This window comes from Acromyrmex echinatior, chromosome 17, assembly GCF_024713525.1.
Source record: "Acromyrmex echinatior isolate Ae372 chromosome 17, ASM2471352v2, whole genome shotgun sequence".
Taxonomy (NCBI): domain Eukaryota; kingdom Metazoa; phylum Arthropoda; class Insecta; order Hymenoptera; family Formicidae; genus Acromyrmex; species Acromyrmex echinatior.
Genome location: NC_141868.1, coordinates 7,765,411 through 7,785,307, shown reverse-complemented (window position 1 = coordinate 7,785,307; position 19,897 = coordinate 7,765,411). Strand labels below are relative to the sequence as shown.

General features: G+C 37.4%; 2 protein-coding genes across 8 annotated transcripts; one reads left to right on the top strand and one right to left on the bottom strand.

Moving 5' to 3' along the window:
• The first annotated feature begins 377 nt into the window (after positions 1–377).
• LOC105153145 (uncharacterized) lies at positions 378–5,823 on the top strand. 3 transcript variants are annotated; one of them, XM_011067825.2, is made up of 7 exons: positions 378–486; positions 586–860; positions 1,213–1,330; positions 1,640–1,993; positions 2,425–2,691; positions 3,031–3,287; positions 3,659–5,823. In XM_011067825.2, the coding sequence occupies exons 2-7, from the start codon at positions 763–765 to the stop codon at positions 4,449–4,451; spliced, it is 1,887 nt and encodes a 628-aa protein (XP_011066127.1). In that variant the 5' UTR covers positions 378–486; positions 586–762; the 3' UTR covers positions 4,452–5,823. The 3 variants fall into 3 exon arrangements, with proteins under 3 accessions (XP_011066127.1, XP_087271473.1, XP_087271474.1); XM_087415347.1 differs by having other exon boundaries at positions 2,410–2,691; XM_087415348.1 differs by having other exon boundaries at positions 384–486; positions 595–860; positions 2,410–2,691.
• Khc (kinesin heavy chain) lies at positions 5,531–19,891 on the bottom strand. 5 transcript variants are annotated; one of them, XR_847058.2, is made up of 15 exons: positions 18,994–19,891; positions 17,655–17,796; positions 15,829–16,002; positions 15,471–15,739; positions 15,151–15,397; positions 14,833–15,069; positions 14,181–14,527; positions 13,894–14,103; positions 13,648–13,791; positions 13,266–13,550; positions 12,930–13,115; positions 12,594–12,797; positions 11,771–12,065; positions 11,510–11,615; positions 5,531–11,178 (listed from the first exon to the last, which is right to left on the bottom strand). XR_847058.2 is itself a non-coding variant. In XM_011067821.2 (14 exons), exons 1-14 carry the CDS (start codon positions 19,150–19,152, stop codon positions 11,156–11,158), a joined length of 2,922 nt encoding a protein of 973 aa, XP_011066123.1. In that variant the 5' UTR covers positions 19,153–19,891; the 3' UTR covers positions 5,531–11,155. The 5 variants fall into 5 exon arrangements, 3 of the variants coding, with proteins under 3 accessions (XP_011066123.1, XP_011066122.1, XP_011066125.1); XR_015548063.1 differs by having other exon boundaries at positions 5,531–11,115; XM_011067821.2 differs by lacking the exon at positions 11,510–11,615.
• Positions 19,892–19,897: the final 6 nt, after the last annotated feature.

Here is a 19,897-nt window from a genome sequence, read left to right as displayed (position 1 = left end):
CTTGTCTGCTTCTGTCTTTCCGCGAGTTCTGATTGGCTTCCGCTATTCCGTCAAGGTGTGAACCCGGCCTTAGGGTGCGTTCACACTTTGACGGAAAAGCAGAAAGCAAAAAAAACAATGATCAATTAGAACTCACGTTGGTAGTAAGTATTATAGTACAAAAAGCCGAAATTGTAGACTATCAGCTAAGGCTACGTTCTAAAACTTCCTCTCCGAGGAAAATTTTATTTTATGCTATAATATACGTTACGTATATTATATATTTCGAGTAAAATTTTCCTCGGAGAGGAAATTTTGGAACGTAGCCTAGAGTTCTGATTGGCTGCTGCTTTTTCGCTTTCCGCTTTTCCGTCAAGATGTGAATGCGCCCTTATATTCCTTTCATCATGTACCGGAATATCGGCACGTGTCGCATGTTCGCGTATCGCGACAGCGGGGGGTCAAGTGGATTTGTCGAAGGAGGATAGTCACCTGGGCGATTATAAGGTAAGCCTTCTCGTGAGGATTCCTCATCGTGTCCACGTCAACAGCCAACGGCATGCTCAAACCTTTTTGTTATTCCTCATTAACAATCCTGAATGACAGGTCTTTCAGGTTATGACGTATCCTACCCCTCGATCGCTTGGCGGGACTGCCGGGATATGCGGTGCGCCGACGTCTCTACTCCGTGGATTTTAGGAAATCGTCTTCCTGTTCACGCGGCGCATTGCTAAACACCGTTCTTTTAACGCATTTTTGATTCCTTTCTTTTCCTGCCACGATATGGAGACTAATCGGAATGCAGCGTTCGATTTCGCGGCTATGTTCGCTCCAGTTCTTTTAATGTTCGCTATGTTCTTGACGATGTTCTACAAGCTCAGGTAAGTTACTTACATATATCGCCAATACCGGCGTGTTTTATATAATGGCTTAAAATATTAGGCACTTGTACTTTTTTCTTTTATTATTTTGAAATTCTTTTATATTGTTTCCTATTATAATAATTACCGATATATAACAAGTTTAAAAATGGTTTTTGGAACAAAGATATTCCATAGTGAATGTCATACATCAATTTTTGAACTAAAACGTTAAATAGAGGTTAATAAGGTACCTAATATTTTTTGGCCTATTTCTGTAAGGTTGTATGTTTTTTTATTATTCCCATTTTTATTGCTTTTGATCCACTCTTTGTTTCTGAGAATGTATTTATCGTAATTATGCATCTTTCAGGGCAAGATGGCCTGTGAAGGTGAATTGCTGGTTTTGCAATGAGAACACGAAGGTCTGGAGACAGCATTTGAACTGGTGGTTGTGTCCTTGGTGTGAACAGTACAACGGTTTTTCCAAGGTTAATTACAAGAAATTTTCCAGCGAGAGACATTTTGACATATAAGTCATTCTGTCTTTATTTGATATTCAGTCAGAAACAAAGACAGAGTGATTCCAAGTAGCAAAGCCAAATGATGACCTTTAACATCAATAAGACATCATTAAAACGTCATCTTCATTTTTTCTCTTTTTCTCTTCAACATGCAATAAGATCAATTAAAAAGTACAGGCCTGTAGTCCATCTTTAGCTGTAGTAGTCCATTTGCTGGAAAACAATTTCTTTTATTTTTTAATGTAATTAATGATGAATGTGAAATGTTTGTTCCAGAATGGCGATTATGCATATGATATTCCAGAGCAGTATGTAACATCAAAAAGACATACGAGATATTGTAGACTGTCCGAGGACAGTGACAGCCGTCACGTTCCCAAAGATAGTCTCTGTACATGCTGCAATAAGCGGGAAGGTCTGAAGTTATCGGAACTGGCCAATTTTGAGCCCAAGAGTGAAAAGCTCTTTAACACCGAGCTGAAAATATTTAAGGAATACCTAGAAGCGAGGTATCCGCTGTGTAACAGCTGCAAATTGACAGTGAGAGATGTGCTGCGCAGGCAGGCAGTGTGGCTGATTCGTTATAAGATGCTGTTCTTCAGGCGGAAACCATTTGAGACACTTGTCAGTGTAAGTACATTTGCAAAAAAGATTGTCATAAATAGAATAAGAGAAAGAACCCTATTTTCAGATGAAATGAGTTTTGGTGATTAATAATATTCCTTATGTAAATTTGAAAATACATTCTTTAGCTTTATAAATTGTGCACCGATTCGGTTTGTTGGACTTGAAATGCAGTCATAAACCAGAGCTAGAAATACATCACAAATTACATTAATCGTTAATTTAATAATGATACTAATTCGTATTAATGCTAATTAAATAAATAATCTTAAAATAGTGCAAAGAATGGCTTATTAAACATTAATGTAATGATAATTGGATGTTCTAAACGTTTATTACGTTATCGCAAATATTTCTTAACGTTTCCATTGACGTCTCCATTGACTTGCAATCGCAGCAACATTATAATAAATAATTATTAGTTAGTACTATTACAGAACGCAAAAAAGTCAGAAACAGTCTTCCGAGTTATCTCGACGATTCTGGTCTCAATGGCCATGTACAACCATGACTTTATTTGGCTGCCAATCAGTGGGCTATTTTTTCACTTGTGCGCTTGTTGGTCGAGTTCAATGAGAAAAAAGAATTCCGATGTATTATTGATATTTTTATGGTCCTGTGTCATTACTCTCGTGTCCATAAAGGATTTGACGACTCTTCAAAATGCCTGGCTTACAACAGAACACATTGTGCAGTATCGCATGGTAAGCTCAATAAATGGGAAATTATTATATTATTATCTCGATACATCTCTTTTATTGCGAATTTGATATTACGGCTATAGATGTACGTTTTTAATTCTCTTTCTCTGCATTCTACTTTGTACATAATTTTCTGAAGATGGCTAAAAAACGAACCGAAATCTGTAATGTAATTTTTACCGTTTTTTTAAAACTATTTTTTATTATATTATTGTTTATGTATATTATATTGTATCTATATTAATTTACTCATCAATTTTTGCGTTTAATTCTTATTTGCTCCTCTTATTGTTATTATTTTGAATATATTTGCACATTCAGTTTATCTGTCTTTCTTTCTAGGTAGCGGTTTGCGCATTTATTACAGCATTGGTGAGCCTAAGATTCAGCTTATATAAAAGTACTTCGACCGGTTCGGTGGTGCTTAAGAAGATCAAGTTGCGCTCACGAGATATTATTTCGCCTCAGCTCGAATATAACAATCAAAACAGAAACAATACCGTTCCAAGCGAAATGAATGGCTGTATTAAACCGTCAGTCTATGCGGCGAGCGAATTATCTTCCACTGAAATCAAATTCAGCAAATCACATTCAGCAATGCAAGTATTTTACACATCACTTCCGCTTTTCATAATTCGTGAACGTTTTCTACAAAGTTACCACAAACTGGAAATCAGAAAAAAGTTAAGGAATTTTGCAAAACGTTCTGGAAAATAAAAATGTTTAGCCTTAAAGAACTTTAATGCAAGCAATGTCAACAACATTGTAATTATAATTTACATTGTGCTATGTCAAAATACTCTTTCAACAAAATATTTAACAATTTTCAAATTAAGATGAAAATAAAAAAATTTTTTAATATTAAAAGTTGAAAATTTGTCTAGAAATTATGGAGAAGTTATAGGATTTTAGAATAAGAAATTTGTGACCTTGTTCTATTATTTTTCTATTTATCTATTTATTACTCTAGATTGAGACAGAAGTTGTCTACGATCACAAACGATGGTGCCAATGGTTACCCAAATTCCATCTCTCAGAATGATAGTCCACCGGATACTTGCTTGAACGACAGCCTGAGCTCCCTTTTCCTAAATGAAGATCCTCCCAAATACGACAGGATCACGAAAACGGCGCCGGCGATTTTCGAGCGAAGAGTGTACAGCGCGACGAGCTCCGAGAATCTGTTCAGGAAATCCGGCAGCAAGCATAAATGCATTTTATCGCCACCGAAGCTCAGATCGGTGACACAGACCTCATGGGTAGCGGGTGGTTATTGGCAGGAAGGTATGATGACCGCCACGTTACCGACGCTCTCGCGCTCGTCCAGCCAAAGTTCCGGCTTCGGATCGGTCGGCTCCTCCAATCTCGCGCCTTCTCGCGAGCCGTCCGTGCACGAGCTCGACCGATGCTCCTCCGCTGCGTCGGAGATCTGGCGATGGTCATGCCAGACGGCACGGCCAGGTCTCCACGTCGCAAGGCACGATTCGCCGGTGCCCCGGCCGCAGTCACGGTATTCCGATGTGACGGGTAGTCACTCGCAAGTGGTGCCGTCGCCGACGGTCCGTACGATGTTCAACACGGATGATCACAGCCAGGAGAGCTGCGTGCACGGATCGGACATTGGAGATGTCCAGAACGGCTCGGTGCCGGCATACACTGGTCATCACACGACGATCGTCACGAGCCCTGGCTGGCTCTCTGCGCTGCTCTGCGGCTCGCTGATACTGAATATGATAGTGCTGTGCACTACACTGTTACGTTAACGTCGCAACGACCGGAAGCGCCACGCCCAGGGTCGTTCACTGTGTTCACGCGGTAATTTTTATCAATCGCCACGGCTATTTATATGATCGCTAACGTTAATCGAGTGATCGGCGAATCTGATCGTTCCGACAAAGAGGATCCCTCATGTCCATTTCTACCAGTGAAGAGTAACTTCAATCTCAGTTTAATTTGTTTTTTATTTTTCCCTAATTTTTAAAAAATTGGGAAAAGATAAAAAGTTTAAACGTATTTTTAGAGAAAATAAAAATTAAGATTAAAATTAATCTGTGTATTGGTAGAAATGGATATCAGTCATTTTCTTTCCTCGTCCTTGCATATGATCTTCTACTGCCGACTCCTAAGAATTTAATCTTCGATCTTGGAAATATCTAGGGGTGATGCAATTTACTGCCAATTGAAAAATGAGCGCAATGCTCAGTTTTTTACTGCCGGGAAAACAGTAAATACGACGTTACACTGCCACTGTACTTGCTCGTTGAACATATCTGCCAATTTTCGCATCTTTTTATTGAATATTTGTCTTAGAGACACGTTACGATGTTTTGACCATCGCCGTCTCGGAACTTCTGTACTGTGAATAGATTACTTTTTGTATTTACGAGGGAACATTTGTTCATTCGTATTCTTTAGCACCTCTTGTCCTAGCGGTGCATGCTCACTTGCCATTCTCGAGACGTGGTCTCTCGAATCTTAATTGCTCGGACAAGGGCTGAATTTTACAGGACAATTCTCACTGAATCTCAATTTCATGAATGCGTAAAACGCATCTCCGACTTGTACATTCCAAGTATGATAGAATCTTCCGGACAGTGTTAAAATGTGTGGGGACGAAGACTATTTGCGCGTCTCATTTTCTGGAAATAATTTTGTCCGAAGAAACATTTGTTGCAAGGTCTTTTGTAATATGTTTTTGTTCATTATAATAGTATATACCGATTAAAGTAACGCTCCTCTTCGTGCAGAATTATCCTGGTAAAGAATGAGAGACGCGTAAATGTCTCTTTTCATATTCTGTAATTAATACAAAAACTTCAAGCCTCAGTGATAAATACGTATGTAGTTTTAGAAATAAGATAGGTATATTTGTTTACATGTATCTCTTGTTTTCCATATTATTTATCGATAAAAAGACCGATTGTACATACTGTCGAGAACTTTGTAAAAAAAAAGAGAAAAAGGAAAGGTGTGCGCTCTGCGATAAATACGCAGGTCTCTTCTTAGCCCCTGGACTAGGAAACTTGTTGTAATAATCATGTTGCTTATTGTATTCCGATTATTGTATGTTTTGATATCTACGATATTGTACAATTCTACCAAATAAGAATAAAAACGTGAACTTTTACAATACGATCTATTGACTATCGCTTTTAGTTCCGCCGAGACGAGGAAGATAATTTCTCAAATTGCACAGGTAAAAACTAGAAGTAATTTTATACAAATTGACTGAGAAACATTAAAACTTTCTGTGTGATTGTATAGTGGCTTTGAAAAATGTAAAATGAAGTAACTTTGGCTCAAATTGAAAAAAATGCATAGACAGTAAAGAATATAAGACGTCTTAAAATTTTTTCTTATCTGGGCATTGTTAAAATTCGAGTCAAAGTTACTTTATTTTATGATAAATTAGTAAAAGTTGAATTATCTCAGCTCGGATAGGGCAATACAGGACTTTTCGCACGCACGAGATGTGTGTATATGTATAATATATTTTTTTTTATTATATTACCTTATAAATATATCTCTTTCGGAGATTATTTCGCCGGGACAATATGCGGTGCGACAATAAATAAATAAGTGAATACAGTCGTGTGATTTTCCCTTGTTCTTTGCTTTTTCTTCAATATAAGCACTGTCGTTTTCGATAATCGAATAATAATAATAATAATAATAATAGTAACGATATCTTAAAATTACGGTTTTAATTCGAGGAGAATATTGTATTACAATTTATAATAGTACCTTGTAGCTACAGCCTCTCTTCTACACCCTGCATACAAATTTACTACCACCTAGTGTCTAGGAAAAAAAAACGTTTAGAATTGTAGCTATGCGTTTCTTTTTTTCTCGTTTTCTTTTTATCTCATCTTCGCTACTTCGTTCTGTTCCAGATGAGGTAGATCCGAACTCGATCGCTGATACAGAAAAGTAGTCTCGCGCGACAAAAAAAATCATTATAAAAATTGCGTGAACTGTTGGCGACGTCGAGCGTTCTGCTCGCTGAAATTCTCGGAGATAGTTGACGGAACGGAATGGTATCCTGTTCTCCTTTATCCTTTTGAAAGATCGCGATGAAGAAATAAAAAGCGCTTCGCTCGTCATCGAGACGAAGGGACTGCCGGTTGTAGATCGACCTCCTCTTTAACAGTGAGACTGACTTGGATGGTTGCGTGCACATAAATCGTTATAATCTCGCCTATTTGACTGCGGATAAGTGTAGTGTATTATTTATTTCTTTTTTTTTCCTTTCTCGGACACGCCAGAGACATTACGAAAATAATATACCAATAGCTCTGTCTTCCCCGCGCTCGTCGGCGAACATCACTCGATTACATTACACATACATCATTAATAATAAGAATCGATCGTTGCTGTTGCGCTTAATAAGGGATTGTTATCGTCTATCACAAAGATCCGATAGATTTCTTACATGATTTCTTGGATAATCTCGGCTTCTTAAATTATGTCGCGAAAAAGGGACGGGAAGAGGGTCAAAATCGATGATCGCGGAATTACAATTGTTTATCGAAGCCGACGATCCTTTAATAATCGGTGAGGAAAGGAGAGAGGGAGAGAAATTCGTGGATTGTATTACAGGCGCGTTACAATTTCAGCGCAACACGATTGAGAGGGAGAAATACATTCATCAGCGTCTAAAAAGGGACGCGTGTTGAAGAGAGAAACATTAACATTATTAGGTGTCTGTATTATATGATAAATCGTGCATAGAACGCATGCTTGTCTTCTTTCACCACGGAAGGGAACGTACCCTTTCCTTTACATTACATCGCGAAATTATGTCCGTGACACCGTATATGTATATGTCTGTGTATGTGTGTATGTGTGTGTGTGTCTGTGTGTGTGTATCGTATATTTACATACATCTGACAAAAATAGCTTAACGATAATTGCACTCGCATTAATGCACCACACGCTTGTCGGTCGTTTACGCCCACGTACGAGCAAAGAGGACAGGAAAAAAAAAAAGAACGCAACTTCCTCGTCCTCGACACAATTATATATATCACAAAAGTTAAGAGAGAACTTGGATGGTGTGATAAAAAAAAGAAGCAAAGTATTAGCCGAATACTTCTAGAGACGCATTTACATTACGCCTCGCTCCATCCCGTGCCATCACGTGCTCCATGACAAAGCTGTCGCAAGGGTGCAAACTCACTATACCCGTTACCATTAAATAAATCCCGCGAGCGCTCTCAGTTTAGCTCAGCTCTGAGAATTTCCGCGTCGTAAAGGATCGAAAAAAACATATCTGCATTTTATTGCAGTCTGCGACGAAGAGGGAGATTACATTGATTATGAGCGCAATCGAGAGCCTCTCGCGAAAGTGATGAAGAACGTAAAGATCGCAGAATGACGTCGATAATGAGAAAATGCAATGCCGTGTAAAAAAAAAGCCATCCGTTAGCGTATTCTCCTTGAGGTGTCTACAATTAGATTTTTAAGGCATAAAACTTAAGCTCAAGCCTTAAACCGTAAGAAATAGACCAATCATAGTCAGTTGATTAATCGACTATAATCCGAGGGGATAATCACTTACTAATGTAATCGTGGGACGTTCAGAGTTCCTGACTTCATATATAGTGAAAATAATTATTTGTTATCAGATGAAATCAAATGAAATTATGTAATCTGTGGATTACCTCCTTTCTATATCGGTCAATTTCTTACGGCATGAAGCTTAAAGTTTAAGTTTAATGTCTTGAAATTTCATTGTAGACATCGCTTTACAGAAATTTAATACTAAAGGTAGTAATTAACTACTTATTTTGAGTTTTAAAAGATATTGCTCTGTGCTTTCAATACTCAAAATAAGTAATCGATCATTACACTTTTCAGTATTAAATTAGATTTCAGTAAAAGTCGCCCGAAGTCATTCGCGATTAGTCGGGCTTTATCGCAATTACAAATTAGTAACAATGACTATCTCATAATCATACAAGAGAAGTCTTATAAAATAGATTTACAAAGAGACATACAATATTTGTATAAATTGGACAGAAAAAAAGAGCGTAGAAAATAACGTAATATAAGACGCGCGAGAAAATCGAGTTAGGTTTAACAAAAAAAAGATGAAACAAATCGCGAAAATTTTTCGAAAAAAATCAATGATGACGACGCGCGAGCGCGAAACTCTGACAGTTTCTTCCTCGTTTCCTCTTTTACTCTTCTTTCCCTCCTCTCAGAAACACATTAAGTGGGTTTCATCGTTCGCTCGTAATCTGAAGAAGTGAGGATGAAGAAAGTCCGAGGCTCGCTGGAAGAAGGCCGAGGCTTCTCGAATCGCTCGATAGTCGCCGGGCATCAGCAGTAAAAGGAGCGTATCGGGGATAAATTAATCTAAATTAGACGCACGCGAGAGAAATGGTCGACGAACTATACACTGTATGCGCACGATAGAACAGTGATCGTTCAAATCACTCTACTTCTCTGTCGCGGAATAGGTCCTCATGAATTTTCCTCGCTTCGATAAGATCGCGCACGAGTAAGACTGGCCGCCGTAACGCACCGAGAATGCTCTGGAGAGACAATTTCCTCACTTGATCGGGGGTCAAGCGTGCCTTCCGGCGAGATGCGCACGGGAAATCCTGAACTCCTCGGTTTCATGACGCTAGAACTCGGTCCGAACTCTCATCTTTTGCACTTGGAGATCGGACAATATTACAGTAGAATCCACAATTTATGGTATTAATGCCCGTCTTCTATAGATTAATAATTAAATAATTTTAATCTCGGTTTAACTTACTAATTGGTTTAACTAATCTTGGTTAACTTACTCTTTATCTTTTTCTAACGAGGAAAGGCTCGTAAACGAACATTTCAGATAAAAATAAATAAAATAAGTTTTTTTAGCACTATAAACTCGAGTGTAATTATATTCAGAAAAACACACTCTATAATCCTGCCAAGTTTCATTGAAACGGTGAAAACTACTTCCGAGCTTTTCCTTGTAAGAATTATGTTTATTTCTACCAATATGTAAATTAGCTTTTATCTTAGTTTAACTTTGCTCCTTATTTTCTTCCAAGTTTTAAAAATTATGTCCATTTCCAATGCAGATAAGCTTTAATCTCGGTTAACTTAACTTGCTTAATTTAACTTGCTCTTTACCTATTTCTAGAAATCAGAAAAAGATAAAGGATAAGTTAACCAAGATTAGTTAATACACATTGATAGAAATGGACATAATTTATTTTAATCTCGATTTAATTTGCTTTTAATCCTTTTCTCTATAATATCTATTTCCATAAATGTAGATTAACTGTTGCTTCGGTTTAACTTATTCTTATAATTCTTCTTATAATTCTCAGAATTAAAAGAAGATAAGAAGCAAATTAAATCGAGATTAAAATAAATTATGTCCATTTCTGTCAATGTATATAGATTAACTAATCTTGGTTAACTTACTCTTTATCTTTTTCTGATTTCTAGAAACAGGTAAAGAGTAAGTTAAACCAATAAAAGCTAATCAACATATCGGTAGAAAAAGAGACAAAGAAAATTAAAGAAACAAATTAAGAACAAATTAAATCAAGATTAAATTAATCTGCATTGGTAGAGATGAACATACAATATAGCTTGTATCCGAGATCTTGTTACGAGTTCTAGCGACGAGTTCCGTAGATACGAACCTGTGCACTCTTATCGCGAACAGAAATATTCTTATCAGCTAACAGAGAGATTTCTTACAAATACGAATACTTGTATAAGCCGCGATCATCTTTACACTCGCTCGAAGCCGCATGTCCAATCGTCTTCTCGAGATTAGTAAATTGATAATCTGAACTAAACACTTTTTAAGTATTCGTTGCCTCTTTCTCAAGATCTTCGAGGATCGTCCTGGTTGGCGCGACCACACGATCCTCGCTACGAGCTCGTAAGATTGCGGCAAGTTTTTCTCTTCGTTGAATTTTCAGATTGAATGCGACTTGAATAGAAACACTAAAGTACAAATTATTCTGAGAAAGTGGCGAGAGGCTTCTCCGTGTAATTCGTTCGAACATTCATTTTAATATCTATTCATTATCGAATCATTATCATGCATATATATGTATGTGACATTAAATTAAATAATTTATAAAAATTAACTATTTACATCGACAGGACATGCAGCGCTTGTGACACACATATATATATGCCATATACATATTTATATAAATGTATATGTCATATATATTGTATATAATTTAATGCACTTATCTTATATATACCTAAGCACATGCTTGCTCTGAGAAAAAGAGGAAAGAAACAATTAAAAGAACTGGCGGTGCTCTCTCCTTGCGGATAATATAGTACTATGCCCTTACTTCAATATTAATAATTATAACATTTATGCATATCCGTTATACATAAGAGCCGCTGGAATTCTTTTGTTTTCATCGATGAAAGCGTTCTTGCATTCGTTTTCTGTAAAAGTGAAGGGTATTTTGGCATTATGCGATCACGATCACTGTACGCTGTTACCCATATCTGTGTGTGTGTGTAATCAGGAACATGGAAAAAAAAGAGGAAAACAAATAAATATCTAAAATAAACATCGGTTACAATCAAATAAAATTTCATATTTCGTGAAATCAGCGTGTGATATAAACGATACGGCGCGGTAATCGCAACTGAGAACATCTCAAATAATTAAACTCGCCATGCAAAAGGATGCGTTTGATCATACGTTAAAAAGAAACGTCGCGAGGTTTGTTCGCTTTTTTTTCTTTGTTTTCATTCGCTTATTTCCTCTTTCATGAAATTGCGCGAGAAGCTTTGTGCCAAAAATAGTAGACGTAACAAAAATCGACCCACTTACTCTAAAGCGTAGCGCTGCCTGGGGGAGAGCCGTCACCCCTTTTGTAATGCAAAACCGAACAAACCCACACAACGACATACAATGTAGGCTTTTTAATTAAGTGAATCTAAAAAAAGAAAAACAAGATGATTGTATACATGTATGTACATATATAAGACGAAGTTTGCGAAAAAAAAAAAAAGAAAAAGAGAGACGACGGTGACTTTATAACTGGCGCGGTTCGTAGTCGGATGGAGATAGAAGGGAGAAATTACTCCTTACCACGATTGCCGGTTCTGATGGCATTGACGTTACTCAAGTGATGCTGACCGGCCCGAATCGGCTTCGCGATCTGCGCGCTTGGTCCACGACGCGCCAGATTCTTTTGCCTGACTGCCTCCTTGATTCGGTCCACCTCGTATTGGTAGCGTTTACGATCTCGCATCGCACCTTCCTTAGCGTCGCGAAGCGCCGTCTCTAGGGCCTTGACGCGCTCCATTGTCGCCCGTAATCGTTTCTCCAGTTTAGGCAGCTCGCAGCGGAGATCTGCGTTATCTCTGACGAGTTGTTTATGCACCTATAATATAAATATGTATTATGTATGTGTGTGTGTGTGTGTTACACAGAATTAATAGTGTACTATAATACAAAATATAAATTAATAGCATATTAACATGTTCCATAGCTGAGCTAATTTTAAATGACTTGACACTGCGACTTGTGACATGTTTTGTGTCCGTTATATTTGTTAAATAGCATGTACTTAGTGGTTAAAAAAATTATTATTAAAAAAGGCTTAATATATCAATATTGCATCATATGCCATATAATTATGTATCCATATATAACAAAAAATTATTTTTTAATTACGTTTTTTTATACCCAGAACATTAAACGGTCTGAAAAATCCAATGAGCATCACCAGTATGGGACAAGTTAATAGAGTATAATAATAATATGAATATAAATAAAAATAACAAGGGAAAATTATGATTATAAATTGTTTATGATTAATGTGATGTATTAAGAAAATATATCGTATATAGAAAATATATCGTTAAAGAAATGTAAATTGAGGTGTGATATGCACACATACAAGCTGTACCTTTGTCAACTGGTCCAGATTGTTTTCCAAGAAGGATATTTTCTGTTTCTGTGCGAGAGAACCGCCGTCATCCTCGTTGTCCTCTGCATTGATAGTCTTCTTTATTCTAGCCTGCAGATCCTGGACGAATAATTTGCGTAAATTGTGCAAAGTCTGCAGTTCTTTGGCTACTGTATCTTCCAAACCTTTGAGATCTTTCCTTGCCTGCAAGATCGATTCGACGTGATCACAAATTTATTTTACACGATCAGAGAAATTAATTAATAGATCCGTGTACATTAATAGATTACTGATGAGTAATCTATTAATTTACACGGTTGAATTTGTTCAACGTACTTGTTCTCGGCGCTCATTCAACAACATAAGCTCCTGCAGCTTAACTGATTTGTTAGCCTCCTCTTGCTTCAATCGTTCGTAATCGGCCTGCATCTGCTGATGTGCCAGAGTAAACTTCTGATTAAGGTCTTTAAGCTCGCTGATCAACTCCTGCTTCTCAGACAGTTCATCCCTCAACGCAGCAACCTTTAGTATTAAATCCAACGTTAGAAAATTTTAAGAAATCCGAAAAAACATTGATTATATGTATATATATATATATATATATATATATATATATATATATCCAAAATTTAAAATTCAATCAATACGGAATGTATTCTATAAATAAATAACCTGTTTTTGATGTGCATCCCTCAGCTGATCCATCTGCTCCTCTAAAGCCACCCGCATCTTTGTCGCCGCCTCTTTCTCCTCGGCTTTCTCCTTGTTGGTAACCGCCTGCACCTGTTCGGCGGCCTTCAACTTGGCACATTCCTCGCGCAATGCATCCACGTCTTCTTCTAAGGCTCGTTTGCGCGTTTCAGCCTCTTTCATGGATTCCGTCAGCGTTTGCATACGAGCTTCGTGTTGCGAGATCAACAATCGGCATTCGGCCAAGTCTTTCTCGTATTCGGAAACCTAGACATTTACACAAAACGAAAATTGATTGAAGAAAAGCGACGTGCAAAAGTTCTGATTAATGCGATGACGTGAAACGGAGCCGCCGACTACTTACTTTCTTATTGCAGTCTACTTGGAAGCTTTCCAATCCCTGACATCGCTGGACCAAATTCTTCACTTCGGACTTCATCTTGCTGATAAACAACCGCGCCACCGTGAACTCCTCCTCCAGTTTACCATTGCTCTCCGGCGGAGCGATCTTAAATTAAGATCATAATTGACAACCAAGTTTATATTAAATAAATAAAAAGTAATTTCTAATCTTTATATTTTTCTATTTAGATATTTGATATGTCTTTACTTTTAGATTTTCGTTAGACTCGCCACCGATAGCTACGCCAATTTCTCCTAGGTCTTTCAGGAAATTTGCTAACATCTCCGCGATGCGTTTTCTTTGATGGGCTGACATATCACGTAACTGTTGCAACTCAGATGCAGTGTTGTTTAGAGTTACTTGTTTAGCCAGGAGCTCCTCTGTCATTGATTCCTGCTCCTTGTTCTTCAGCTCGACCTAAAGTTAGAATAGCAAGAATAAAAAATTATCCGTTTTTTTTTTAAGAGTAGTCTTTTCCTGTTGTTAGTAGTTACCTCTTGTGATTTTTGGTCGTAATTGACCGCAAGCTCTTCCAGCGCTTGCAGCACCTCTTTCACTTCCTCTTTAGCACTCTCGTTCTCTTGTTGTATTCGATTCATCTCTTGCTGCAATTGCTCATAATCTCGCCTTGCGCTGGCGATAAGTTCCTCCTGTTCCTCCATCTGCTCCTTCAGCTTCTCAACGTACTGCGACTGCTGATTAATTTCCTCATCCTTGTCATCCAACTGTTGGTACAGCCTCTCGCGTTCCTCCTCGAGCTTCTGCCTCTCTTCGTTCGAAAGGGAACCGATCATGAGACCACCGCCGGGAGTAGCAGGCATCGGACTGTCATCCAGCTTGCCTATAAAACAGAGATTTTTATAGTGAATCCATGATTTTCAAAAGTAATATATCTAATCTTGTAACATCAAATTTAAGATACAATAATACGTAAAATAATAAAACTTCAAAGAAATAAATCATAAAAATAATAAAAAATATCAATAGTAAATAATCTTGTAAAAAAAATGTTTTACCACATACATGCGCTTTTACCGGATAAGAATTTTATTAATTATTTTATTTGCCTATCTGTCTATCAATCGTCTTATCGTTTTAATATAAAAGACAGGATGCGTTTATACTGTCTTCACGCGTTTATACTACCTTCAATAGATACGTTAATCGGTGTAGTGACATCAGGTCCTTCAATCAAGTTGACCTGCTCTTCTGGTTTGACAGTCTCACCCTGCCGCCAACGCGACAATTCCGCCTCCAATTTGTCCACCTTGCCCTTCCATCTTGCCACTTTCTCTTTCTCGCGTTCGTAGCGACGTTTCCATTCTTCGGCTGTTAGCTCCTCGTTCACGCACACGACGTTCTTGATAGTTTTAGCGCGTTTTCCTGTGATAAACATATTTCATAAAATCTGTGAAAAACAAAGTACACAACATTTACATAAAAAAAAATATAGTATAGATCTACCGAAATCTAAAGTTGATTTTGTTTCAGATTCGTTAAAGCTAGCAGGAGAGCAACAGATGATAATTGTAGTTCTGGCATTGCCACCTAAGGATTCTTGCAGAATTCTCGTTAGCTTTGAGTCACGATAAGGAATGTGAGTCTTATTGCCGTCAGCCAAGGCCGAAATTACGTTACCAAGTGCAGACAGAGACTTGTTGATGTTCTTTGCTTCGTCTAATACCGTTCCTTCTGCACCGGTTTTAGAAACCTAACGAAATATAGGAATATAATTAATAATAATGAAATCTAGAAGGAGAACTTATTTTTAAATATAAATTTACCTTTTCAGAACCGGCTAAATCAACGAGATACAACTTGCCGGAGAGCTTTTTTTGATTCTCCAAATTCTCTTGTTTAACGTTTATGAGGAAAACAGAATGAGAACGTGAGCTGTGCTCGTTCATGTTGGTCACGGCGATGTGCCGGTTTGACTTGCCCTCCTCTATCACCTCGAACACCTCCTCAGGACTAGAAACAAACCGCTCGGTCGCGCCCTTCACGAACGGCACCCGGTTCTTGTCTTCATGTACGCTTAAGTTAACCTTAGATACTGAAATAAAAATTGGAGATTTATTTTGAGAGATGTATTGATTTTACGAAAATTGTAGTTAATAAATAAATCTAAAGTCCAAGACTTACCATCAAGAAGATCCCTGATTTTATCCATGTAAATCTCAAAGTAAGATACTTTGATATGGAATTCCAGGTTCTCTTCCATACCATAAATATGGTTAAAGATGTCATTGACGATTCTCGGGATAATGCCCTGTTTGTTAGGATCGCCGATGACTCCTTCCATTGTGTGCGTTTTACCTGTGTTTTATATGACGTATTTAAATATAAAGCATAAACTATGATTTTTATTCTACAAAATATCTCAAATTGAAAAAAATTCCTTAATTTCTCAGATATTCTCCATACTTTTGTTTCTCAAAATTGAAGCAGTTTTAGCTAAAGGTAGAATCCAATGATTTAAGCAAAACTAGAAATTTCGGACAAAACTCGTGTAATACTCGCGAAATAAACTAATTGCGTTCTCTGGGATAAGTACCTACAACAATTGGCGCATTCAGCGGACTTAACAGTTACCGCGTTCAGTAAAACCGAAACTTTTTTTACAACTTGAAAAGTTGAAAGGTTCTTTAAAGTCGGTTCTATATTAGTTGCAAGCTGATCGCAAGTTTGTTGTGACAATCAATATACAGTATTGATTTCAAAATGCAAGCTTCAAATTGGCTGTCGCAACAAACTTGAGATTGGCTTGCAACTAATGTAGAATTGGTTTAATATGATTGGTTTAGATTCAGTGAGGAACTAAGAGCAAACCAATCATGTTAAGCGGGTTGTACATTATATAGCAAGTTTATTGCGACAGCCAATATGAAGCGTTGATTTCAAAATGCAAGATTCAAATTGACTGTCGCAACAAACTTGCGATCAGCTTGCAACTAATGTAGAATCGGGTTTAAAAAATTTTACGACGAATTTTGCAAAGCTGCTTTTGCTGAACGGATCCAATTTGGTGCAATTGAGTGCAAATCGGTTTATATTATTTTCACAGTGTTAATAAATAATTCAATCCTTTTAAGATAATGAAGTAACCGTGATAATAAAGTATAATTAAAGGATTAAATTATTTATCAACACTAAGGGCTGATTTCACCAACACCGACTAACTCTAATCGGAATTAACTGTCAACCGTAATTGGTCAATTCTACTAAATAGCAAATGCGATTGGTTAATTAACGACCCATTAAGGCTGCGTCCCACTTAACGCTCATAACGCTGGAATTATTCATTCTTGTTGTTTATCAAATATTAAACAAGGACAACGTATGAGCGTTACGCAGCCTAAGTTAACTGAGGTCTATTTTCTGTGGCTGAACTAGTGTACACTTTTGAAACTTGAAGTGAGATAGGTATATATTTGATATTTGTGAAAGTGAGAAAGAGAGTGCTTGTGCAGTCTAATGCAGGAACAGATCACTGGTATTGATGAAACGGTCCTAAAAATATATGAATTGATTTGCATTCAGTGTGCACTGGTGTTGTACTAATGTGTTTTCTCAATGGAAAATATTATAAATTTTTGAAGAGACAACAGTTTTCTGCTAAAATACAATATTTTGAGAATTTTATAGTGTTTTTTTCACTGGCAGAACTGTGCACTCAGTGCATATTAAAGCTGTTGTACTAACCTAATTTGAATATAAAAGTAGATATCTCAATTAATAAAATGTAAATAGCACAAATAAAATTGAGGATTCGTGATTTAATTCGTTTCTATATTTTTATTAAACGTACATCTTTATCGTCGATTTATTGTGTCAATTTACAACGGCTTTAAAGTGCACTGAGTGAGCACCAGCACTTTGCCAGTGAAAAACACTATTTTGCTAAGTTTTTCTAGATACACATATAACAAATACCTTGTTCTATAATAATTATTTTGAATAAATTTTACCTGACGATGTTTGACCATATGCAAAAATGGTTCCGTTATATCCTGCCAAAACATCCGTGACGATAGATTTTGCAGCTTCATTGTAGACTTTGTCTTGTGTAGCATTCGGTTTAAATACTTTGTCAAAGAGGTATACTTTGCCCTACAATTGATACATTATATAACAAAAAATTCATGTTTCGAAAACGCTAAGCCTTCAATAAAGATAAATCCTCTTATTGCCATAACCATAATAAATTTTCTAGTAATACACTTTATTATACATTCTAGAATCTAGAAGAAAATACATGCAAAATTTCAATAACACGAAACGTATTAAATTTCATAGAGTTACTGTTGCATTTATCGTACGTACATATTTTTCATCATTTGAATTCCTGATGCTACAATGAAAAAAGAATCCAGTAATAATCAGTTCAGTGAAATAATTTCAATTAAATATTCGGTTAATATAATAAAAAATATTACTTTTCTAAATATTTAGTAAGTATCCAACATAATAATCAAATAATTGTGGAGTAATAATTATTAAATCTTTAGAAAAGTAACATTTTTTTATATAATATTTTTGAGACTTTCACAGCCTATTTTACTCAATATTTGATAAGTATTACTAGACTTTTTTTTCAGTACATTTCTATCAGATTAATTTCAATCAGTTCAACTTATTTACCTTTTTCTAATTTTTGAGACTGGGAAAAGATGAAGAGTTGTGTGTGTGAACTCAGATTAAAGTAAATCTACATAAAAGTTGCTAACTGGTACATAAATTAAATAATGATAATAAGTGAAAATGTTCAACAGAAATAAGCAAAGAAGACCATATTCGGTCAAAGCAAGTTCTGATGTTTAATATACAATTTTGTGAATTAAGAAGTTTTTTTTTAAGAATATTTAAAAACAGTATTATTACATTGTCAATTCAATTTATGACGTTACAGTTGGGTCGCACAAAACTGGAAATCAAATCAGGTATATCAAATAAAATACAAAAAATTTTTGAATATTATCGAATGTCAGGAAAAATTATGAAATATTGTTATTGGAAATCAGGGAAAAAAGTTATTCTCACAAAAATATCATTAAACGAAAACCCATTTTCAGGTACGACCTTCTTCGCTTATTTCTGGTACAGTTAAATGCAGAATGGATTTGGAGAATCTTTCGAAACATGTGTGTTATGAATCATAGTCCCATTATGGATCTATGTACACATCTATATAGATAAACATACATCTATATACAATATATGCAACAATAACGGAAAAACAAGAAAGGATCCGAATAGATGAAACCAAGAATGGTCCACGTTCACGTAGGCGTGAAGCGCTCCACGTACCCCGATGGAGATGCAGTTCTCGTCGCCGCCGGACGGGAACTTGACGATGAACTTGGAACCGGCCTTCTCCTCGGAATCGTTGAGTGGCCGGAACCTGCAGACCACCTTGATGCTGTCCTCGGCGGCGATCTCTCGCTCCCTCGGCGTCTCCATTGCCATTGCGAGTGGAAGCGACGGTCACGACGGCGATGACGAAGGAGGCGCGCGTGCGCACGCCTTTGTGTGTGTGCGTGTACGTGTATGTGGTTGTGTATACGTGTATACCTAGCACTCGATCGGCACGGCCGATACTCCTCTTTGCCTCCTCCACCACCACCACCTCCTCCTTTTCTTAGGCTGTTCTCCAACTATCCTCAGCTGCGATTGTACGTGGAGTGAGGCATTGGCGACGGGATGGCATAGGCGCGTACCGCATGAAAGGACCGTCGTGAGTCGTCTACCTATATCTGTCTCCTACTCTCTTTCCCCTCCTTCCTCACGCCTCTCTCACCACGCTTCGCTCCGACAAACAGGCTCCGTCTGTCACCGTTCTCCTCAAGCAGCAAGATGGCGGCTGATAAGTGGCTGGCTGTGTCAGTTGTGTCTGACTGACCTTATCCTGGACTACGAGGTCTACTTAAAGAATGATCCTCGCGGCAGACGTGACAGGCGACGACGCTTCGGCAGGACCCGCCCGCGCGCTCGTTCGCACCTATCTCTCTCTCTCTCTCTCCCTCCCACTCTTTTTTTTTCCTCTCTTTCTCTTCCCCTCCCTCTCACTCACCCTCTTGTTCGATTCGAAAATCACCGAGAGCCCCCGCGTACCTCTCTCTTTCGTTGCAGGCCGCGAGAACGGAGGCGATTTGCGCGGCGGTGACGGCTACACGGCCTACCTCTTCGGAGTAATTCGGAGAAACTTTAGCGA